Source organism: Artemia sp. Qi Xiang Cuo, chromosome 10 (genome assembly GCF_049724085.1).
Source record: "Artemia sp. Qi Xiang Cuo chromosome 10, ASM4972408v1, whole genome shotgun sequence".
NCBI classification, from domain to species: domain Eukaryota; kingdom Metazoa; phylum Arthropoda; class Branchiopoda; order Anostraca; family Artemiidae; genus Artemia; species Artemia sp. Qi Xiang Cuo.
In genome coordinates this window covers 35127912-35153115 of record NC_142803.1, presented here as the reverse complement: position 1 = coordinate 35153115, position 25204 = coordinate 35127912, and the positions used below count along the sequence as shown (strand labels likewise).

The 25204-nt window shown below is 36.3% G+C and overlaps 1 protein-coding gene across 1 annotated transcript; it reads right to left on the bottom strand.

Moving 5' to 3' along the window:
• Positions 1–1010: 1010 nt before the first annotated feature.
• Dpm1 (Dolichyl-phosphate mannosyltransferase subunit 1) lies at positions 1011–24985 on the bottom strand. The gene is made up of 4 exons (XM_089095983.1): positions 24953–24985; positions 22980–23170; positions 16969–17083; positions 1011–5521 (listed from the first exon to the last, which is right to left on the bottom strand). The coding sequence occupies exons 1-4, from the start codon at positions 24983–24985 to the stop codon at positions 5417–5419; spliced, it is 444 nt and encodes a 147-aa protein (XP_088952109.1). The 3' UTR covers positions 1011–5416.
• Between the last annotated feature and the right edge of the window lie 219 nt (positions 24986–25204).

Sequence of the window (25204 nt, the reverse complement as noted above, 5' to 3'; positions counted from 1 at the left end):
CAATAGCAAAATATTTTTCATTTTTATCAATAACTTTTAAGACCAATTTTTTTTTTCATTCTTATAATTTCTTTTTTTTTTCGCATCAGCTGCTTGAACATAAGCTTACTTTGAAGTAGAAATCGGACAAGCTCTCTCTTGTCATACCTTTAATAAGGAGTTTTCTTCCATATTTAGCCTTTGTACATTTGAAATTTTCATTAGCTTTCAGAAAGACCTTATTAGTCTTTTCTGAGAAATATATTAATTTCTCACTCTTATATTAATAACTGAGAAGTTTCTGAATCATTAGACCGGTTTAATCCTCAATGTTATGGATTATAAACAGGCATTTGGCAGAGCTGACAGAAAAGCGTTAGTGAAGGTCCTGTCCTTGGATGGTATACCAGATAAGTAAATAGGCGGAGATTAAGGTACGAAGCAAGGTTAGTAGTTGATTTGGTCTAGAATTGGGAGTTGAGCACGGTTGTGTCCTCTCCCCGTTTATAGATTATTGTGACGGACTTTATCCTGAAGAACACGGAAAAGGCTATGGGAGAACATGGAATAAAACGGGAAGGTGAAACTCTCCTTCCTAGATCCAGATTATACAGATGACTTGGGTGACCTATTTCTGCTGACGATGATCGCTGTACATGTGATCAAAATATCCAGACTTTTGTATTTGTTTTCACTGTCTAATAAATGGACTTATTCCCATTTGAACGTTTATTTGTTTGTCATAGAAAGGCAGTGTGGTCTTGAAAAAAAAAGATGAAAATAAGTTCTAACTCTAGTAAAATAACAATAAAACTTTAATGGGTTTCCAGACAAACTTTTTGATATTTTAAAGAAATCAGTAATATCAGATGAACCGAATATTCATAAATCGCCTTAATGAAACAGAATTTTCATGATTCTGAAAATCTTTGAAAGTTCAACTCGGCTATCTTACATAAATATAGATACATTCTTGGTAGCAAAACAGCGTTGAATTGAAAAAAAAGTCTGCTTGAATCAGTAATATTTATTTCAAATCGAAATATCATATTAACTACAACTACGTAGCACCATAACCAAAGTTCCTTCAATTGCAAACAAGTTACATAACAGCATATACAAAAATCCGCCTTTAAAAAGACCACCTCCAAACTCAAGAAAATTTTCATTTTCTACTATTCGTTAAAATCTAAGAGCATTCCAGTTACCGGTCAAGACAGATTTATACTTAAGGGAGCTGTACGGTACATAAAATTAGTTACAATAATGAGATAAACGCTAGTTAAATAATTCAATTAGTTTCTCACTGCCTTAAAACTTTTTTTTTAATCCGTCCCTGAGTTTCCCTAGCACAAAATTAGATATACAAATATAAGAAAATATATGAAACAAACCGATTAGCTGAGTATTATTTTTAAACAATTTTAAAAACAGCTTGATACTCACAAAAAAAAAACATTGAAACAAACACAAGAAAATTAAGTTAACTGTATCACTTTTGTTACCTGGAATAGAAATAGTCAAAATAATGCATTTTCGTTTTTTTAGAGTAATTAAATCCAATACAATACAGTAGCGTGGCACAAATACAAGAAAACTAAAAATCGAAGAAAAACCGATAATTTGTTTCAAGTGAAAGCTCTAGATATTAAAAGAAAAAAACAATTTAGGCACCAAAAGAGGAAGAGAGAGGAAACTCACACTTAGTTTATTGTAATTTTCACTTTTTTTTTAATTCAAAAATGTCACAATAGTAAGCAAACATTCATTTAAAAGTAGAAATGGTTCGAACTCTTTTGTCAAAAAGTGAAATGGACAAATATAGTCTGTAAAATACTAATTTTCCGTATAATATTTGGCACATTTTCTGTAACACGAGTTTTCTTGGGGGAAGGACCTTTGCACCTAAAAGCCCCTGTCGGTGGACATGTTTCTGATGCAAATTAAAAATTACAAGATCGTCTTGTGTCATATGAAATCTTTCTTATCACTGTCAAACCCGTGAGGGGGTGATGAAATCCTTATTTTCGATTTTGGAGAATATCAAGCAACCGAAATAAGACACATCTCTAAGAAATGAAGCTCAGTTACCTGTTCAAAAGAGGGAGATATGCATTGATTGAATATCACTATGGATACAGGGCTCTATACAGGGATACAGGGCTCTGGGCTCTATAACTAGTGTCTTTTCCATAATTTTTCATGTGACTGATTGGAAAGTGTCAGGTGTAGAGAAAAACAGTATTCTTTTGCATCCACAAGCCGCACTTGCTGTGTGTTGTCATTCATAAATGTTACTGCTTAGCTAGTAAAAATATTCCCTTAGGATGTCTTACCTAAAGAAGAAACTGATGAAAAGTCAGAGAAAAATCCCAAGCTAAAAAAAAATCTGATTCTGTTCCTAGTCTTTAGGGTATTTCGTCGCGCCCTCGCACATCTGCATCCAAAAAAAGGTAATCAGGGGTTAAAAGGCAAGCAGGCTTAACGGCTACTTTGGCTAAAGAATCTGAGCGGTATGGAACCATGACTGCAATTTCAAGTTTTGGTCAGCTTTTCTCAATGATTTCAATGCCTGATGATCAAAATATCAGCTCTATTAACCAACCAAATACTGAAGGCACTCTCTCTTGTGTCATTGAGATTACCTGAGTCGACAGCGCTAATTTTGAGGCGTCAAGAAGACAGATTTCGTCATTCGGAGCATTATGAACTGCAAAAGTAGGAATCTACTAAGAAGTTCTAAAACTCAGACATTTACGTTAAATGGGACCCTTGAGCCTTCACTTGGACTTGTTTTTGATGCATTAATTTCCAAGAATTGTTTTGAAAAAGGCTTTGAAGATACATTAAAAGCTGCTTCTAGACAAAACCAGGGAACTGGAATGTGCGATAAGAGACCAGACTTCAATTTTTCCGAATAAGTTACGTAGTCTCCTGTCTGCAAAAGAATGTCAGCGAAAAAATGAAAGAAGTAGTTCAAGAATCAAACTCGTCCAAAAGTTATAAAAGTGTGATGGTAGATCGCTTTACCAACGATAATATGGTTTTATCTACCCCATCAAAACCCAAAACTTTTGAAGAGCCTATTTACGGTCGCCCTTTACGACACCATAAACTGCAACTCTAATTAGGTCTTTTTCTTGTCTATGGAAAAGCTTGTTCTTCATTTAGTGGGATCCAAATCGCAAAAAAATCAACAGCTGGAGCTGTCAGACGAAGACAAACAGAATAGTCGTACGAGAGCAACATTACTACTGAATACGTTCCAGTGAGAGTTAATAATGAATTTGAAACAAGTAACCATATTCCTCCGGAAGTGCCGTAAGAATCTCTTAGTGAGCAGCTTGATTTAGATGAGCTTTGGATGACTTCGAGCAATTATTTGGAACTACTGTCCGAAACCTATGGAAGTTGTACTATCTATGTTTTACAGCCTATGGTAAAGGCTATCTTGCTAGTTCATGGGTAAACTGAAAAAAATAAAAAGGACAAACTTGCTCCTGCTGAACAACAAGGGCTCCCTTCCCCAGAGCCTAAAAATTCTACGGATTTACCAACACCAGTATTTAAAGAAGGTGATATGTCTCCAGAAGTACAAACCTTTCGAGACTGTGAGGTTCGAGACTTGAAATATCAATGCAGCTGACGGAAATAAAAAGGATTTCAATTAGTCTGTCAGATGAAAATGACTGGAGCAATCAGAGGGCAACTTAATGCTTTCATAGAAAAATTTATGATATTATTCCAAAAAGGTTCATATCTATATCTAATGAACAAGACCTGCAACTTTTAGTATCTGTACTACCTAATATCGATATTGAAGATTTTGTCGGGCTCTGCGTATTTTTGATCAGAGAAATCGCGCTAAGTTTTGCAATTTGTCAAAGGTTCTTCCAGAATGCCTGTTCAAGGGTTTGCTAGCCTCGAAGGAATGAACATAGCACACAAATTCCATATTCATCGTGATAATATGGCAACAGAACACCGTTGCCTCGCACGTACTCGAATCAGCTTGTCCTATCATCTTATCCAACGTATGATAAATTGAAGGAGTATCTTCTGGAAGCTATTCAGGAATGGTCTGAATGTTTTGATTTTGCGTAAGTTTTGTCTTCCTTTTTATAGAAATTTTAGTTTGCGTTGAGTAAATTGATGATAATTTTAATTTGAGTATATCAGCTATGAATTGGCCTAGAGATTTCAAAGCACCAAAACCGGTTTATGTTAGTTACATTTCTCTTATTAGCCCTTCCCGTAACATACTGTCATTTACTTGTATTCATTTTGAATTAATTTTCTATTTATAGTACTTTTATATTTTAGTCAAATGGACATTTTTCTTGTTTCGGGTATTACATTATTCTTATTTTGGATATGGGACTTTTCAATTACAATATGACCTTTCCTCGGCTATTGTGTGGAAACTGTGTTTGGTTTACAGCTGTTTTTCCTTGGTATCAAAACATAGCTTTAATTGAAAGAGTCTTATGCATCAAACTAGCGACTAGAAAGCCTGAATTCTTATATTTCGCGGTTTGGACCCATTTTATAAGAATTTTCGAAAAATTATTACTTTATTACCCATTCTATCATAATTACATTTGCTATTATGTCAATAGCATGACTTAGATATTTCGAATATTTGATAGGTGAACAATTAAATATGTGGAATTATCTCCAAAAAATTATGAAGAAATCATTTTGCCACAAAAAAAACTTTTTTTTTCCAGGTACAGGTTGAATCGTGACAAATGGAAGGTATTTTTCTTGGAAGTTATTCTCTGGTTTCATTATAGCAATGTTTTGCAATATACACTAGACAAATCATAACACACATCTGGGATATTCCAGATATTTGACAGAATTATGAAAAATTAGGTTTTCCACAAAAATTCTTATTTCCCCAGAACAGACAACAAAGTATTACTTGCTGCTAACATCCACGTGAATTGAAATCACCCGAAGTAGATATTTAAATACGGCACGGTAAATATTTGGCTTGTAAGAAGTTTAATTTAGCCTAAATAATCTCAGATTTGAATAGCCGTTCTTCAATGAAAAGGTGTTTCTTCAAGATTATTCTTAAGTCAGGATGTGGGGACTTATAAATAATAGGTTTAGCCTTAATTTTGAATTAAGTTATAATCGTGCTGAGGTGACCTACTCTGTTTGTTTCCTCTTGTCTTTTGCATGATGTTTTCGACTTTAAACCCAGTTTTTATTTTTCAGTCAAATGAGTTCAATTCGTGTTGAAACTAATCAATTTTTCAGTATTGTTAATAAATCTTTCATGTTTCATGCTTCAATTAAACTCTAACTTTGAGCAGCATCTTGAAAATATTGGATGAGACACTAAAGAGAAAAAAACTTCTAAATTAAAGCAATACTAGAAGAATAGAAAATATACGTAAAAATTATGTTGGTTTTACGGAATGTTTTATGTAGTTGCGAACAAATACAAAAGACCCTTGACAAATTGTACGACTTCACTTTTGCCAAGTTTGGATTCACCATACACTCGATCTACAAACGATATTGGAACCTGAAATAAAAGCAGAGCTTTAGTGCGCTAATCCAAGACACGCCACGTAGACCCCTAAAGAAGCAGATGATCAATATTTTATTACGTGTCGCAGTCAGTGCGTGAAAACCTCATAAGCGTTATTTTGGTGAAATTCGGTTAATGGGCTTTCCATAAGCCTTTTTTCCTTAGTTTGTCGAATGAAGAAAAAAGCAATCTTATAGTCAAAAGGGAGGTTTCTTATTTTTTTGATTCTCGTACATCTTTATACGTGACTGTCACGCTCATTAGATATTATGTAGACCTTAATTTCAATTTTAACACTGAAACATTTATACATATCGTTGCTGTCAGGCCTAAACGACAGATCTGACAATTTTTAAACTTATGATGTAGTCACCAAGCACTGTTTTCTGAGCTGTTGTCGAAGGAAGAATCAGCAGAACAATGCTGATCCACCTGGTGTTTATTGCTCTGTTGATCGTTTGCAATAAAATAGCTTCGACAATGGTATTTGGCAAAAATCTCACAAGTGTGAAAAGTCAGACACGACCTTTAAGCGTGACAGTGACGATATTCTCTGGATTATTTTAAGAGAGCATCCTATTCAAGGCCAATAGAAAATTACCATTATTAGCGGTTTCATTCTCATGAAAAGTTGTCATTTTTTCGACATTTTTGACAAAACACCATTATAAGGGAACAAGCTTGTCTTATGTACTATTTCATTTTAAAACACATTTTTATAAAATGACATATTCACATGTACGAGATGGTATTTTGGTTGTAAAATCCTTCGATATTCACAATTCCTAGTCACAAACTGGTATACCCTGAATTATTCCCAGGATATCGTATTGATTTTGACTGAACATAGTTGGCCATGTGAGGATATGCTCTAATTTAGACAGGAAAACATTTCCGTTACAATGTAATGAAAGGCAGCCTTCCATATGCCTACGTGAAAAGGAGACAACTAGACCCCGGCACCACACCGGCGCATCGACCGAACGCCGCCAGCAAGGGGCCCGGTTGACCGCCGCCTAGTGTCGCAACACCACCAGCGTACCGCCGGCTAGCTTTGAGTTAGATCTAGGGTAATTCTCTAGTATGTTAGAGGCGGATTCGGAGCTTCTCTTTTCTCATGCGGCTAAGTATTTCGATTTTTCTGATTAGAAATCAAGCAGGGCTTGAACTCTTCCCGTATTTTTGGGGATTTCCCCGAAAATATATTTGTCACCCCAAAAAAATTTGGTTCCCCGAATCCCCGAAAATCACCCAATCACGGTGCCACCCCTAGTGATTTATCCCTGCCAAATATTACTTTGCATACCATAATTCTTCACTACTCTCTTGTTCTTTGCTATTCGTATCTCATATTACTTTGCATAGAAAACAGGCAGGTACAATTGCAAATTTGCAATATACACGGTTCCTCATATATTGACAAAAGTATCGTCTTTATGAAATGAGATTAAACCATTTCGAATGCACTTTCCCACTTGCTATAAGAGTCTTACATCATTCGTAGTCAAGAATTTTATTTTTAAGCTGACCGGAACGCATACACTATACAGGTTCAGCTGGATTTGAAATTGATAGTCAACAGATTGTTGTGACAGCTGACTCGTAAGTTTGCAGAATTTTGTTTTCTTTTGCTATTTTTAGATATAATTTTTTAATGTTTAATTCACAATCATTGAACGCCCGGTAAATTAAAGAACATACAATCTTCTGTCTGAAAAATTTTTATGCCAAAAAGTTAATTATTTTTTTTTTAATTTAAAGCAGAGACGGTATCCTATCAAAGTGGTATCCAGAGGGAGAAGGTTAGAGAATTGTCATGTTTAAATGATTATACCTCGATTTTTTTTTATTGTAAGCAGGGATGCAAAAAGTTATTTTTTTTAATTTAAAGCAGACACGGTATCCTATTAAGGCAGTATCCAAAGGTGGGACGGATAGGGGGTTTCATTCTTAGAAGGAAATACATTGATTTTTTAATGGCAGGGATGCCGAAAAAGTTTTTTTTTTGAATTAAAAGCAGAGGGTATCTTATCAAGGCGGTATCCAGAGGGGCTTTTTTTTATGAAATTGGTAGTTCTTCTAATATAAGGTATTCACAAGCTATTTACAAGTGAGAATTATAATTTTTATCAAAATATTTTTTTCATTATAATTGAAGTGCTTCACCATCATGTATTTTTCGATTTGGTAAATTTACTCCTTTAAGATTCAGTTTATAATTTAACTGATATTATGTATTTATAAATTTCTACTTTGGAATGAATCCCCAAAAGAAAAAATGAATAATATCCAAAAGAGCAGCCAAAAACAATCCAAAAAAGCAGCAGCTCAGCATTAGCATACATGATACATATTCTATAAGGAAGCCAAAAAAACTTTAAAATGCATTTTTTAATTGTTATTAAAACCAGTTACTAATGCAAGGAAGGCTTTTTAGGAATTTCAAAGAGCAAAAAAACAAACAATATCAAAGTCGTCCATTTCAACTGTTTTAAAGGTGACAAAACAGATATAGACAAAGAGCATTGTGAAAAAATTTAGCTTCTAAGTTCAAACTAAGTTCAAACTTCTATTCAAAGTTATTACCCAAATAATTGACGAATTTTGTGATACGGTATTTGAAGTTTTGTATGCAATAATGGTCGATGAAAAAAAAAATACTAATTTTGATAATTATTTATGTTAAGAATATATAGCTAATAGATACTTCAATTATTATGCAAGGGATCTGAAACGCCACAGCCATTTCGTTTCTACCAGATTTCTACTTCTCTTGATAAATAACAAAGACCAGCGTCCAGCCAGCGACCTGTTTTTGGCCCCGCCGCCGCCGAACTTCCCTTATCGGCTCGGCGCCGGGGTCTAGAGACAACCGTCCAAAAGTAGCATTGACTTACATATAAATATTCAGTTAGGGTTACAGGTGCATTAAGAGCCTTTTCATCCTTAATTAAAAAAAAACTTTCCGAAAAACAAGTTTTTCAAAGAAAAGTAAAGGCCATTTAAAATTGAGCTCAGCAGATACAAATACCATTTAGAATTCAAACTCAAACTCAAAGAGCCAAAATTCCTATTAAAGAATAAATGAAACCCAAAACGAACCGAAATTAGATAGACAATCATAGCAAAAAACATACAACAAGTGATAACATAAATGAATAAATAGATCTTAAAGCGAGTAATGCTTAGATTGAATATGAAAATCAAGCTTAAAACGAAAAAAAAATTTGCTATTGAAGTATAAATGAAACTTAAAACGAACAGAAATTAAATAAACAATCAATTCAAACAAACATACAATGCATACTAATGTAAATGAATAAACAAATCTCAAAACGAGTGAAACCTAAACTGAATATGCAAATCAAGCTTGAGACGAACAAAAACCACTACAAACAAGAGTTTGGGCACCGCCTCCTTCTCTCACTATAAAAGTATATAACCTACTGCGTCATTGGCGCTTTACTGAAAACAACTTTAATGACAAATATTTTCTTTTGTACTTAATATTGAAAATAAACATTAAAATTATAGTAAAATTTTGAACTGATGAGCTTTCGGCAATTTATATCATTAAACATCCAATATTCAGTTTAATTTATTAGCTTTTTCTAAAGTTGTTCAAGGCGAATATAATTTCACTACAAACAAGAGCTTGGATACTGTCCCCTTCCTTATCAGTAAATAAAAACAAAAAGCCAACTGCGTGATTGGTGTTTCACTGCAAACGAATTATATTACAAATATTTTCTTTTACAGTTCTTACAGTATTGAAAATAACAATAAAATTACAGGAGTGATGGATCTTTCAACAATTAATATCATTGTACATCAAATATTCAATTTGATGTTGTTTATACTTTCCAAGACTCTCCAAGACGCATATAGTTTTCAGTAAAGCGCCAATTACGGAGTAGGTTACAGACTTTCACCAGTGAGAGAAGGAGGCGATATCAAAACTCTTGTTTGTAGTGATTTTCGTTCGTCTCAAGCTTGATTTGCATATTCAGTTTAATTTTCACTCGTTTTAAGATTTGTTTATTCATTTACATTAGTATCTATTGTATGTTTGAATAACTTAGAACGCCTTCCCCTGGGCCCTGGGGGGTTGTATTGACACCGGAGCTTGTCTTATCCGACCTTTGAACTATTTTCAACAAAATGTCTATCTCAAGATTTTCATCAGATGGAATTGGAAAAAGAAGGCGTGGGTGGGAGGGGGGCCCTAGTTGCCCTTGGATCTCTTTTGACTCGGATCTCTTTTGACTATTTAAAAGTAAACTTGCACTTTGAATTTCCAATCAAATGAGCCTTATCTGAAGTGTAAGCGAGCATTTCTTTCATAATAACAATATATGACCAAGGCCATAACTTACAACGCCTGCTCCCAGGTCCTGGGGGGCTGTGTATACACCTTAGTTTCAGTTATCTGACTTTTAAACAATTTTTAACTTAATGGCTATCTCAAAATTTTTATCGGATGCATTTAGAGTGTGGAGGAGGGGGGGGGGCTAGTTGCCCTCCGATCTCTTTTGAATCTTAAAAAATGAACAAGAACTTTCAATTTCCAACCAAATAAGCCCTCTCTGAAGTTTTTACGAGCATCTTTTCCATAAGAATCATATATTCCCCCAGGGCATAACTTATAACGCATGCCGTAGATAATTTCGGAGACCACACTGCCTTTCCATGACGATAAAATAAAAGTTCAAAATAGGGATAAAATACTTTTTAATAGACAGTGTATAGAAAATTCACAAAAAATACCAGATATTTCGGTCACATATTACTTTTATTTTATTAAAACGCATGCCCTTGGGCCCTGGGGGGCTGTGTCGTCCCCGGAGTTTTCGTTATATGGTCTTAGAACTATTTTTAAAGATGGCTATCTCAAAGTTCTAATTAGATGAGCTTGAGGCAAAAAGGGCTAGGTACCCTCCAATCTCTTTTGACTCTCAAAAACTTAAATAGAACTTTCAATTTCTAATCAAATGAGCCCTCTCAGCAGTTTTTACGAACATCTCTTCCATAAGAACCATATATTCCCCCAGGGCATAACTTACAGCGCCTGCCCTTCGGCCCTGGGGGGGGGGCTATGTCGTCCCCGGAGTTTTGATTATATGGTCTTAGAACTATTTTTAAAAAATGGCTATTCCAAAGTTATAATTGGATGAGTTTGAGGAAAAAAGGGCTAGGTACCCTCCAGTCTCTTTTGACTCTCAAAAACTTAACTAGAACTTTCAATTTCTAATCAAATTAGCCCTCTCAGAAGTTTAGTTGCCTTCCAATCAAATGAGCCCTCTCTGAAGTTTAGTTGCCTTCCAATCACTTTCGACTATTAAAAAGGGCACTAGCCATTCAAATTTCCAATCGAATGAGCCCATTTTTAAGTTTCTAAGACAACGCTTTCTATAAAACCCTTATATGCCCCCAGGGCATAACTTACAATCCTATCCCTGAGGGCTGGGGGGGGGGGGGTTCTCATCCTCGAAGAACAAATTGCCACAACTTTCAACTGCGTTGAAAAAAATGGCTATCTCAAAATTTTGATTGGTTGTGTTTTTGGATATGGTGGACGTGAGAGGGGGGCTAGTTGCCTTCCAATCACTTTCGACTATTAAAAAGATCACTAGCCCTTTGGATTTCCAATCGAATGAGTCCTTTTTGAAGTTTCTACGACAAAGCATTCTATAAAAACCTTATATGCCCCCAGGCCATAACTTATAACCCATGCCCTGAGGACTGTGGGGGAGTGTCCTCCTCAAAAACATAAATTACATTTAGAAATCAACTATATTGAAAAAAATGGGTATCTCAAATTTTGATTGGGTGAGTCTTGGAAAATGGTGGACGTGGAAGGGGTGTTATTTGCCTTCCAATCACTTTTTGACCCTTAAAAAGGGAACTAGAACTCTCGATTTCCAATCGAATGAGCCCCCTTTGAAGTTAATACGACGAGCCCTTCCATATGAAGTGCCTCTGAGAAAAAATAATGACAAATAAATAAATAATAAAACATTGGAGCAGTAAGACAGCAAACCTTATTGATTATGTTATAGTAAACCGAAGACTGGCAGGATCAATACAAGATACTAGGGTATATAGGAGTGCTGTTATTGATGTTAAAAGTAAAGATAACCATCTAGTAGCATCAAGGGTTAATTTAAAGCTGGAATATCGGAAGGGTAACTATCTCCCGGGAAGTTATGATGTTGGTAGACTCCAGGATGAGAAACTGAGAGAAACTTTCCAGAAACAGCTGAATACTAAACTTGAGAGTTTAAAATTTTACAATGTGGATGATGAATGGAATAATTTTAGAAAATAATTTGTGCAGTTGTTGTAGGTGTCTTAGGGAGGAAAACTAGGACAGCAGCTAAGAATATTAGTGAAAAGGCTTTATGTTTAATAGAAAGGAGAAAGGACTTGTACAAGAATTATCTGACTGATAGATCATGTGAAAACAAAAGGAATGAAAAGAAAGTGGAGAAAGAATTAAAATATGAATTAAGGACGTGTGAAGTGGAGGCCATGGATAAAATTGCCGAGGATCTGGAAGATGCAGCTAGACGGCATAATAGTAAAAATATTGTACTGGTATGTTAACGAATTGAGAGGGAGTAGTCAATCCGGACTTGGCCCAGTTAAAGACAGAAATGGGAGCATGAAGGGCAACAGGTACTAAACTAAAGAGAAATGTGCCAAACAATTTAATAGGTCGTTAGACTGAGACAGATACAGGGACAAATCTATAGTAAAGCGAAAAGTTTTGTCATTTCTTGGATGTGAAGGAAATTTTATTTTGTGAGGAGAAATTAGCGACAGTACTGAAAGGACTAAAAAATAATAAGGCTCGAGGTAAATGAGTTTCTTAAATATGGTGGCTCTGAGGTTAGAAATAAGTTACTGAAGATTATGAATGATTTTTGAAAAAGGGGAAGTACTTACCAATTTTAGGAAAACCTTAATTAAGAAACTTTATAAGAAAGGTGATAAAAGTGAGCTTGGTAATTATCGAGGCATTAGTCTGGTCTCTGTAGGTAGTAAATTACTTAGTAATATGATACTTTTTAGACTGAGAGATGTCGTAGACAAAGTTTTAAGAGAAGAACAGTACGGTTTTAGAAAAGGTAGAAGATGTGTCGACCAAATTTTCACTCTTAGGCTAATAATTGAGAAGTGCCTGAGTTGGCAAACACCTTTGGTCCTCAGTTTTATAGATTATGAGCAAGCGTTCGGTTCCGTTGATAGAAGAGCTTTAGTAAAGATTTTATCCTTGTATGGTATACCAGACAAATACATTAAAGTGATTCGTGCTATATACGAGAATAACACTACTGCAGTTACGATAGGAAATGAGGTTAGCAGCTGGTTTTGTATTAAATCAGGATTTAAGCAGAGTTGTGTTCTATCCCGCTTTATATGGATCATTTTGATGGACTCTGTCTTAAGGAGCACAGGAAAGGCAATGGGAAACTACGGAATCAAATGGGGAGGAAACTCTCCTGGACTTAGATTATACTGACGATTTAAGCATCCTAGATGGAAGTGTGAGCAAAATGAATGAAGTTTTAGAAGATTTGCGAGTTCAGGGTGCTAGAATAGGGTTGAAAATTAATGTTAAGAAGACTAAGTCATTAAGGCTAGGAATAAGTGAAGACGAAAAGGTGATGTTGGGTAATGAAAAGATTGATCAGGTGGGCAGCTTCACTTACCTTGGTAGTATTATTAGTAAAGATGGTGGGAGCAGTGAAGACGTTAAAAGTAGAATAGCCAAGGATCAGGGTGTTTTTTCACAGTTATTAAAAAAAGTTTGGAAGAATAGAAACCGAGATTAGAATATTAGAAGCTACAGTGATGACAGTAGTCAAATATGGCTCTGAGCCATGGGTGCTCAGAAAAGCGGATGAAGATTTACTAGATGTTTTCCAGAGAAATCGCCTACGGATTGTTCTGAGTACACGGCTGGCTGACCGTATTTCAAACAATAGGCTATACCAAAAACATGGTTCAATACCGCTCTCTAGGGCTATAATGAAAGACAGGTTGAGATGGCTAGGGCACGTTGTGCGGATGAAGGATGACAGATTGCCGAAGATTGTACTTTTCGGCCAACCGTCTAGGACTAAACGGAAAGCAGGTAGTCCTCGTGTGGGGTGGGAGGACGTCATAAAAAAAGATTTAAAAGAAATGGGAACTTCGTGGGCGGGTGTAAAAAGGGAGGCTTTGAATAGATTGGGATAGAGGAAGAGCGTGCGTAGCTGTGTTGGCCTCAGGCGGCTTGGTGCTGTGGTGAGTTGTTAGTAGTAGTAGTAGTAGTAGTAGTATTGGAGCCGTATGGCTTTTACTATAGGCAGCGCTATAGCGTTGCCTCTGATTAAGCTGTCCTGTGCATGATTTTTATCCTCCCGTCTCAGCACAATTGGTTATTTAGCAACTATAGCAAGGAATTTATTGTCTGATACTATCTACAGACTGGCTCCGAGAAAAAAAAATTCTCGGTTGGGATCAAACCTAATAAAAAGAAACGGCTCTGAGATGTTTTTTTTTATGCATTTAGTGATGATGACGTTTCACTGAATTTTGAAATGGTTATGGTTTATCTTCTTTAGATTGTTGTCGGTCCTTTGAATTTGTATATTGAAAGTATTCCTTGATTTTTCTGGACCAATGCATGCTAGGCATTTGTATATCGATGCCTACAAAGCAAGAAATATGAAAAATGTTAGTTGTTTCTGTTGCTAATTTTTTTGGGTAATACAGGGTACCTCCATCTTATTTTTGAGCTTTAACTTTGTGATATATTTATTTTGTCAAAAAATCAATTAAGTGTGTATATTTGGTTCTTTGCATCATTATAGTTACGTGAACACGCGTAGATCAAACAGTTTGTGGTAGTGAACTCTAAGTAAGGAGCGATTCCGCTCAATAGCAACCAAAACCCTAGAAAAAGGGATTTTGATATCCATCGATGCATCAAAAGAATTACATTTTATGTTGATACCAAATATACAAGATTCATTAAGATTAGTCTTACCCAGCAAAAGCTATGAACCGGAGAAAATTTGCCCGATTTTCCAAAAAAAAGGGGGAAAACAACCCCAGAAAGTCAAGAAATCTTAATGAAAATCGCAACATCAGATGCAGCGCATCAGAGAATCCTACTGTAGACACTTCAAACTTCCATCTGCAAAAATCGTGGAATTTTTGCCACAAGATCACGGATGCGTGTTTTTTTTCAGGGGTGATCGTATCGAATCAATGGTCCTAAAAATATCGGGAGCGGGCTCATTAAAACGGAAATTAAAACTTCTAGTACCCTTTTAAAGTGATAAAAAGATTGGAGGGCAACTAGTCCACCTCCCACGACCCTTTTTTCCCTAATGTCGTCCAATCAAAATTTTGAGATAGCCCTTTTGTTAAACATAGTTGAAAGGTCCAACAACTATGTCTTTGGGGCATAGTTATATACCCCCAAGCTAAATGCCCATAACACGACCCCCCCCCCCAAAGCCCAGGGGAAAACAACTTGAAAAATTGTTTTTTACATGCTGACCAATGATCTGCGTTGCGCAGGTATCGAGGTTACGCATAGTATTTGTTATTAGGAAGTATACGGAAATTATTTTGGGGGAGGGGAATTTTCTGATGGGGGAATCTACAAGGAGAATTTTCCAGGGGGGGGGGCGTCAGGGGTGAACTTTCCGGGGGTACTTTAACACTGGGGGAATTTGTCATAGTTACTTTACGAATTTCTTTTTATTTGTTTTACTTTCTCTTTGTTGACTTAATTTTACATGTGAAAATATTCCATGGGAATTTTCCGGGGTAAATTTTCAGCACGGCTGGAATTGTTTCCGGGGGAGTAACTTTCCATTGGGGATTGGGGTCCCGGGAATTAATTTTCCATGGAGAAGAGGGGGGGGGAGAGTCCGGCATAATCTGAAATAATATCAGAAATTAAAGTCTTGTTCAAATGAAAGTATGCTAAGGGGAATTTTTCAGGCAGAATCATCTGCGAAAAAAAAAATCCGGGGAGTGGTATTTTATATGGGAAGAACTTTCCATGGAGTAATTTCCGTGGGGGGAAGGAATTTTTCCATGGAGTAATTTCCGTGGGGGGAAGGAATTTTCAATGGTGGGGAGTGGGCATTTTTTGAAAAACGATCAGACATTAGATTAGAAAAACAAGTTGTTTAAACTGAAAGTAAGGAGTAACATTAAAACTTAAAACAAAAAAACTATTCTGTATATGAGTGGGGTTTTCCCCTCCCAATACCCTCGCTCTTTGCATAAAGTTTGATTTTCTGTCCCAATTCTTCAAGAACGACTCCTGAAATACAAGGTTCGTTTCATTAGAACAGTAGGAAGCTTTTTTAAAAGTACTAAAAACTCTAGCGCGAAGAGCGAGGTATTGAGAAGGGGAGGGGGCAACCTCCTTCATACGCGGAACAATTTCTGTTCGTTTTAAGTTTTAATGTTACTCCTTACTTTCAGCTGACAAACTTGTTTTTCTGATTTAATACAATGAAAGGCTTAAAACGTTCGTCTATTCATCTAAATTCGCCTATTCTACAGATTTTGCAAAAGTAAGCTTCCTAAAACTGATTAATAAAAAAAAAAACAAGTTTATTGATGTTAAGACTGCAAGAATTCATGAAATCTCCAATCCTTTCGGTTCACAGACTTCTAACAAAGTTCACTGTATTTTTTGTTAGTTTTCACAGGTTTCGTAAAATTCATAGTGGTGATTATCTTACCTATGTGGTTTTATACACAGAAACAAGCGGGTTTTATCTAGAATACAGACACTTACCGATTATATAACACATTACTTGGGCATATTGAATGTGTGAGGAATGTGCCACATTCTCCCAACTTACCCACATAAACAAACATACAAGAGTTTCGGGGATTTTAAGATGCTTATTAGCCTTATTTAAGCGTAATATTATCATTATTATAATTATTACCACCATATAACTAGAGCCTCAGAACCAAACGAAAACCAAAACCAGCTATTTAGGCTCCTTTGTTGGTTTTATGGAATCAGGTGATTTTCCGTCACGCTCCAAAATCTGTTGCCTAGGAAAATAGAGCCGTAATCTTGAACATATAATGAAAATCTCGTAATATAGTCTCTGTGTAATCTAGAATTGGAAACTGTAATCTACCCTCGTTCATCCATGTTTAAGTCTCCTAGAGACGGTGATTTCTAAATAATTATTCAAAAGTCAAATCGGAACAGGAATTCTTGCTCTCAAGTAAAAAAAAAACAAAAAAAAAAGAAAAAAAAAAAAGACAGTTGAAAAGAGTGCAGTCTTTGTACGGAAAACAATCGACGAAACCAGCTTTACCTATTTCGGCTTTTGGACAGGTCAAACCTACTTTGGTGCCATACAGCAATTCGAGATGGCCTTTGAAAGAAACTAAAAACAAACCTCTCCAATAGTAAAACCAAATTGACGGGCTCTTACGATCATTTCCATTTGAAAAACATAGCCTTTGGATTTCGTTTCGGCAACGAGCTTCTGAAGTACGGATTTCTTATAGAGCCTAAAAAAAAAAAGAATAAACTACCACATGACACAATATCCAGGACCGTAGTCAGTTAGTATGTTCAAAGCTCAACTGGCTTGATCAGCAACTTCCATTAATCACTCAACCCATCACAATAGAACCATAGTGGTTGTTTTGTTTTCTTTTATTACAGGGTTTTTGCCCCCTTTTTTTAGTAGTATATTTATTTGTATCAAATTATTAACATGTTTGACGCGTATTATAATCATAATGAATTAACCAACAAAATAAAGGAAAGTCTAAAAGTCTAACCCTTCAGAGAGTTTGTTTCAGGGGGAGAGGGAGGCAGGCATATACAGAGAAGGTATTATAGTCATTTTAAAATACAGAAATTGTTCCGTATATGCACTTCACATATTTATATTTTCACATATATTTCCAGGCTGGGAGCGATGGATAATTAAGTCTTTTTTATAGCTCAAAACCATTCATGTATGCAGTTCCGCTTTGCATGTCTTTGTGGGGAAAACATGCCTGACAAACCCTCCTAAGCCTAATCAAACTACTGCCAATAAATCCGGAGAAATTACTTAACTGTGATGCTGATGTTAAGATTGCAATCTGAATTTTATGGAACAGTTCCATTTTATGGAACCATTGGAGTTAATGGTATGGTACTCGTCCGGAGTCAGTTCCCATGCAAATTGGCGCATGAAGAAGGACATCCACGTGCCTCTGGATATCCGACTAGCCACTGGAGAACTAAGTGCACCTTGGGCCGGCTGTCAGCCCTCCTCCCGAAACTTTTATTATTACGAATGGAACCAGAAATTCAGCCTCGGATATATCATCTTGGATCCCTTCTCGACCCCGCACCACCCAAGGACGATTCTCTCTGAATATCTTTGACCAAGGTGGCATTAATGTGGCCACCTGGAATGTCCTGACACTGTACAAACCTGGTCCAAAGCTTATATTAGCCAAATAACTAAAAAAATAAATATATATACATATAAAATGACAATAGCTGAAATCATGCCCTTTCAAATTTTATTATTTCTTGACCTGTTTTGCATTCCTGAAATGAAAAGAACTTGTAAAAGTCGTACTCTCTCCAAAAGATTCAAAAGGATTCCGCAATCTATTTGTCGCTTTCACATTTATCAATTTCGAGTTGCCTTACTTTTTCGAAATGAGAAGGACTTGTTAGAGCGTATGTATATTGTTTAATCAGAACTTTAGATTTTTTAAATTCTTAAGATGAAACACACCTGAACCTGAAACAGATCCCCCTGGTAATGGTGAAGAGGACACGGGAAGGGCGCACAGTGCTTTGGACTGCTGGCAGTCAGAAAAGAGGAGGCATTCACCTAGTGCTGAACAGTGCCGCACGGAAGGCCCTCCTGTCATACGCACCAGCAACATGCAGGCTTCTAAAAGCAAGGCTCGATGGGAAAAATGGAAAAATAACCCTCATCACCTGTTACACGCCCACAAATGAAGCCAAGGAAGAAGATACGGATGATTTCTATACCCTATTAAGCTCTAAGCTCCCGTCAGTACCTCCCCAAGACTAACTCGTTCTTCTAGGAGATATGATTGCTAGTATTTCAAATGTGCCCGGCCTGTGGGATTTTGACGTTGGGCCCGTAACAGTAGATAGCGTAAATGACAACGGAGAAAGAATGCTGAACTGCTTTTTGGCCTACAAACTCATCGTTGCAAACACGTGGTTCCAGAGACCCAACATAGGCAAACATACCTGTTATAGTAAAGATAGATCAACGAAGAAGGTGCTCAAATACATCATCATACGACGGCGATGGCTGTCGTCTTAGCAGAATTGTTGCACATACCGAGGGGCCAAAATGGGTAACACCGACCATCGGCTTGTTGCTGGCAAAATCATGCTTCGCCTTAAAGCTACAAAAACAGCCAGACATCTTGAAAAATTGATACCTATCATATCCAGAAAGACCCCACTCTGGTAGAGCAGTATCAGGTGGAAATATCCAACAAATCCGGGGTCCTTGAGAAGTGCAATGACAGAGAAGGTGTATGGACGTATTCTTCAGGTGTATGGACGTATTCTAGAGTATTCTTCAAAGAGAATACTCTAGTTTTTTTCTTTCAGAATACACGTTTTCAAATCAGGAATGGTGTTGGGCAAGGCTGCGCTGCTGCTCCTGAACTCTTCAACTGTGTCATGGACCATGTTCTCAACAAAACACTGCTGGCGTATCCGTTTGGCGTCGATTTTGCTGGAAACGCTCTGTCGGATGTTGACTTCACTGACGATGTTGCATTAGTATGCGAAAGTCTCAGTGATACTGAAACTGCTCTAGAAACGCTAGCATCTGCTGCAAAAAAAAGTTAGTTTAAAAGTAAACTGGTCTAAGATCAAAATAATGCCAGTGGATTTGACACTATGCAGCCCCCTGACATCTATAGAAGTATGTACCCAAAATGTTAAGATAGTCAAGCAATCCACCGACCTTGGTTCAATTGTCTGCTAAAATGGAAATCTATATGCAGATATATCAGCAAGGGTGGCAAAGGCGAAAACCATTTTCGGCTGTCTTCTGAGAGCAATATTCCACAAACCCCAGATCAGCCGTCTCACGAAAGCTCGTATCTACTCTGCATAGGTAGCAAGTGTTGTGTTGAACTCTTCAGAGACTTGACCCGTGACTACGGCGCAGATGATGAAAGTAGATTATGTCCAGACGAAACACCTCCACAAAACTGAAAACGTTAGATGGCTCAACAGGGTACGAAACCTGGAGATCCTCTGGTCTTTTAAACTGCCACTCCTTTCTGAGCAGTTTGAGTCCCACTCACTGCGTTGGTACGGTCATTTGCTTCGCCTGCCCATTCAAACACCCGCCCGACTTTGATCCAACTGCCAAAGGCTGGAAACACCGCAAAGGCAGACCAAGCAAAGATGGGCGGATATCATCCACGTCTTCTTATCACGCCTCATCAAGTCTTCTTATTAAAGACAGTTGCACTGCAAAGTAATATTCTAGAACAGTACCTATAGGGTCTGCTAGGAAAGCAAAGTATGTCAGTCTCAACAGACCAACCATGTCAAGGTGGTAAAGGGCCACCTCATAGACAATTTTACCTTTAAATGTATATACTATCTCAATTAGTTTAAGGTTCATTTACCATTAAAATTCGTTTTTCTCTAGCTCCAGCCAAATCTACAAATTCTAGTAATTTAGTTAAATAGTAAGCCAATTTTCCTTCTTTTTTTTGAGAGCAAATCCGTAGTCTCCAGACTTTGAGAGCAAAGTCTCCAGATCTGAACTAAACTATAATTTTGTCATAAAAAATTCCATCTTTTGAGTAGGAAAATCCAATTGTTAAAAAATTTTACGAATCAGCAAGGTAATTGAAAAACAATTAAAAAAAAATCAAAGCAAATTATTTTCTATATAAAAGACTATTTACTTTACAAGTATATAAACCTCTAGCATGGGATCTAGAAAACGGAAAATCAATATAGACCTTAATATACCTTTCGATTCTGAATTGACCTTTCTTCCTATTCAAGCGAAATCTTGTAAAACCAAGCTTACGTTTTCGAAGTTCAATGTTTGAATCAGCACGGAGGACAATGTTTGATTGAAAAAAAAGTAGAAAATACAGAAGAGAAACAGGAAAAAAAGAGTAAGAGAGGAAGATACATATATATATATATATATATATATATATATATATATATATATATATATATATATATATATATATATATCTCAGGCTCGTCAATATCGATTTCACTTTGGCCCGGCACTTTTATAAGAATTCGGCTTGATCGTTTTTGATGACAGCATCATAATTACACGTATGGTACTGCAGCTCTATGCAAATATGCAGGGAAGCGGTGAAAACCAAGAAACCTATTCAAAAGAAACTCACTCTCAATATGGAAACCGGAGAATCGGTCTAGGTCGTCCCCATTTTAAACACTGTAATTGATTCTAATTCGTATTTCTTCGTATTTTCTTATCCTTAGAATAAAAATCGACGTATTTCAATTAACAACCTAATGAAAACTAAGCTACTTTAAAACTTGACAAGAGACTAGTTCATCTAAGTGCCATAGGTAAAATACTAAAATACGAGAAAATAAGGAGAGTCAGAATAAATCAGAACCCTGCAAAAACACTAAACCAAAATATTGCTTCGCAGAAAAATCCTCCTTTATAGAAATGAGAGGAATCTAAAATATTCAGATTGCCAATATTAACATCAGCATTACAGTTTAGTAATTTCTCCAGATTTATTCGCAGTAGCTTATCCAGGCTGATGACAGTTTGGAAATAAATTTTCAAATTAATGTTTAGTCATACTATATCCAGGTTTATTTTTCAGTCACCTTTTTGTAGTTTTGGTAAGATTGGGTGACTCTTTTAATTAATTTTTTGGTTTGTCTTTTTATTCCGTTTTGTGTATATTATTCTATTTTTTACTTTTTCTTCTTTTTGCACTAAGGACGGGAGAGCAGAGGCTTCGGCCGAAATCTTTTCATTAGTTTCTCATTTCCACTAACTGAAATTTTTCTTTGCTTATTTGTTCTACGTTTTTCTGGTATACAAAATAGGCAAATACAAGGTATTAAGGGAAGATCAATGGATATTTGTCTAAGGGGAGGTCAGGGGGGGGGGGATTAAGCCTCAATAAATACAGTTTTAGGCTCAGAATTATATGCGTTTCGTGAAAGGTTATTCAGATCAATATGATAAGGGTGTAGGGGTGGAGATCAGTCTCCCTTGATTTGGAAGAATGTATTAGAAAATGAGCGTGCAATACAGGTTGGTATAGAGGGAAAGACAGCTCTCCTATCATGGCCAAAATAAAATCCGAATATAAATCAAAATGCTACTTGCTACGCTTACGTGCACAGAGGTGGGAGGGCTTATGAACACCCACAAAGGACAATATTTTTATGAAGAACCAACGACCACGACAAGGAGTATACACAGAATCTTGTTTCGGGGAGAGGGGGAGGGGATATGCATATTTTAAGGAGAGGATAAAACTGGGGAAATTCAGCAGATATTTCTGTGGGAAGAGGGGCGAGCCAGAACAAAGACAATTTAGGGGGACCAAAACTTTTTGAATTTTTATGAGGAGTCTTCATGTTAATATGGAAGGGAAAGGAGAATTTAACCAGTGACCTTCCGTTTTGGGAGAAAATTTTGGACTAAGCGTACAATATGTGCTGAGGATGTGACAGCTCCTCTATACAGTGAAAAAGGTTTTGAGCCCAAAATAGAAGGCTAAATTTATGCGCTTCCCTCCTCAGAGGTGCGGGAATTCCAAAAGAGACCACCTCCCCTAGAAATTTTCAAGGACATTAGATAAAAGAGCAGGGGCTGAAGGGGGATAGTACTTCTTATATTTATTGTGTTAAGTAAATACACTAAATGTTCTCTTAGATTCTCATAGCACTGTCATAAGAAAAGTTAAACCTGAGTGTAAAGAGTGGGGGAAAGTCCCCCTTATATTTTTGATAACACTGAATTTAATATTAAACAGGAGCGTAAATTACACTTGAAAACAAGCTTTTACAAATAAAGTAATGAGCGTTGTTAAAACTGAAAAACAACAAAAATATTCCAATTCCCAAAGGAGATTGCTACCTCCTTAAGATCGCAGCTCTTTTTGCTACAGTTTCAATTTTTTCATATTAAGTTACATTTGCTTTAAAACATATTTTTCAGCTCGCATATACTGAAAGTTAAACCATACGTTAAAGAATCAGAACTACTACTTTAAACCTTATGTTCAACTTTAGCGAAGTTTTCACTAAAATTGCCCGCAAATTCAGTCTTTTAGCTAAGCTTTTAGTGCATATTACTAAACTACATAGATACTAATGGGCAGAAAATTCTCAGATGCTCACTTAGCCACAAATACTTACCGAAAGCTCCCAGTTAAATCAGAGACACCAGGTCGGAGAAGCACCTGAGTAAGGAAATTGGCTCCTCGTGAAATAAGCTTTCGTTTGAGATCCCAACCACAAACACCTCCTTCCCCTTCATAACGAGTTCCAGATACAATATCATAGTCTTTTTCCTTCTGTTTTTCTATGAATTTCGGGATAAACTTGGGCTAAAATAGGACGACGGTTAAAATGGTAAGAAAAATAAGAGCTTCTAGAATTCTGGCTGAAATATAGAAAAAAATAACATAATACAATGTTACATCTTTTGATTGAAAGACTATTGAACTACTTGAAAGGCTTGCTGTGGCATTTGGAGGGGATGTGTTTATGTTAAGTTTTTTGTTAATAATTGATATTAAATTGAATAAATAAATAAGAAATTCCAACAATCGCAAATTTATAGCTCTACTGAAGTACCAAGAACATATAAACAAAACCGAGTTTTGCCCTTTGGACACATCTTAGATCTATTTATGCCTATAAACCTTTCAGGTTTTATTATGACTTCTTTATTCAAATTTTATTGTGATTAATTCAGATTTTTCGTTGGTTGAATAAAAATTCAGAAGTGTTTAGAAGTGAATAATCAAATGCCACAAAACTCCATATTAATACCTAATTTTCCTTATTTCTTTTTTTGGGAGGGGGAGGGGTCTTTGAAAAAACATCTTTTTTTTGGTGAGGGGGTCCTATTAATGACCATTTGTCGGGATGAGGAGGGGGATGCCCTTGGCACATGTATATACTTCAAAAGTCTCAACATGAATCTATCGCCGATACTAGCCCCGAGTGTGATCAACCATAGTTACTATTATAAATAAAAAATAAAGAGCTGAAAAACCTATTTAAAATACTAATCAAAATTCGTCTGCCACTTGAGGTCCCGTAGCTTGGACTGGTGGAGGAAATAAGGAGTACCAAAAGAAAAATGATCTTCCGCCAAAAAGAAAAGCCTTGGCGTGTAGATGACTAAAAGCAGTGCCATATTATTCCTGTGATACTTTGACCTAGTGTTTAGATATATTCTCCCCAATTTTTGAGTTTCAAGAAGGAGCTGAACACAAATGAACAAAGGATAAAATACATAACACAGCATAAGGTAAACAGCTTTCATAAAGCAAAAATGTCTCTTAAGGGAGGGAGTATCCTAGAGGGAGGTTTTAAAAAACCATATACAGTGCGTTTTTCCTCCCCAATTTTTTTTTCACTATTATTATGGGGTATTCTTCCTCGCCTTTTTGCAAATATGATAGAATAAGGTATACCAAACTGATAGTCTTAATTATGAATACAACTAATTTAGGGTGCAATCGCACCAGGGCAGACCAGGTAAAGTGTTGCACAAACCTATGGGACACAGATGCAACCCATGCGACTATATCTCAAGGATAAAAACTTTGTATATTCCAATTCATGTCTGCCGTGGATTTAGACGACACAAAAAATAAAATTTATGTCCACTAGCTAACTGTTTTTTTTTCCACTGATTTTTGTATCCATAAAGTTTCTTACAAAACAACTGCATACAATTTACTGGAATTAATGAACATTAATGAAACCGCTAATCGCATAAAGTTAAAAGAATCAAGGAGGTAGGCATTGAAAACGGGAATTTCATAAAAAAAATCACAAAATCAGAATTTCAAATTCCAATCTTGATTTTTTTACTTCCTGGAAACTCGAAGTTTTCCTTTGGGAAACTCGAAGCACTGAGACAAGTCTACCCATGTTGGACAAGACTAGATTCAAAACTAGATTCAAGTAGATTCAAGCCTATCCATCAAGAGACCTGTCTATTTTGGTGAAATAATATATATCTTCAGAAAGAATTTCTAGCTCTGCAAAGCAGAATCAGAATTTTGAATTTCCAGGACGACTTTTCCAGATTTATTCCCTGGTAATACTATGTAGTACTGAGTTTGACAATACACTATTCCTAAGAAATTTACCTTCGGAGCCAACACAGTTCCGCTTTGTTTCATTTTGATATGATTTAGTGTTATTTTTAATTTAAGGGGCTCTTCCTTAGTAGAGATGCATTATTGAGTCCCGTACGAACCACGTGGTTCGTACAGCATTTTTAATGCTGACGGGAGTCCTAATATGGTCATAGAGTCCATAGGGAGAAAGATTACGTAATGGGGTCAATGACCTAAATTTCACAACAACAACAACGACCTTGACATTCGCTGAGAGCGTGC

Coding starts and splice junctions, on each gene's coding strand:
- Dpm1 (XM_089095983.1), bottom strand. CDS start 24,985: ATGAAACAAAGCGGAACTGTGTTGGCTCCGAAG. Junction 23,171..24,952: donor GAACTGTGTTGGCTCCGAAG/GTAAATTTCTTA, acceptor GTCCTATTTTAG/CCCAAGTTTATCCCGAAATT. Junction 17,084..22,979: donor GATTTAACTGGGAGCTTTCG/GTAAGTATTTGT, acceptor TTTTTTTTTTAG/GCTCTATAAGAAATCCGTAC.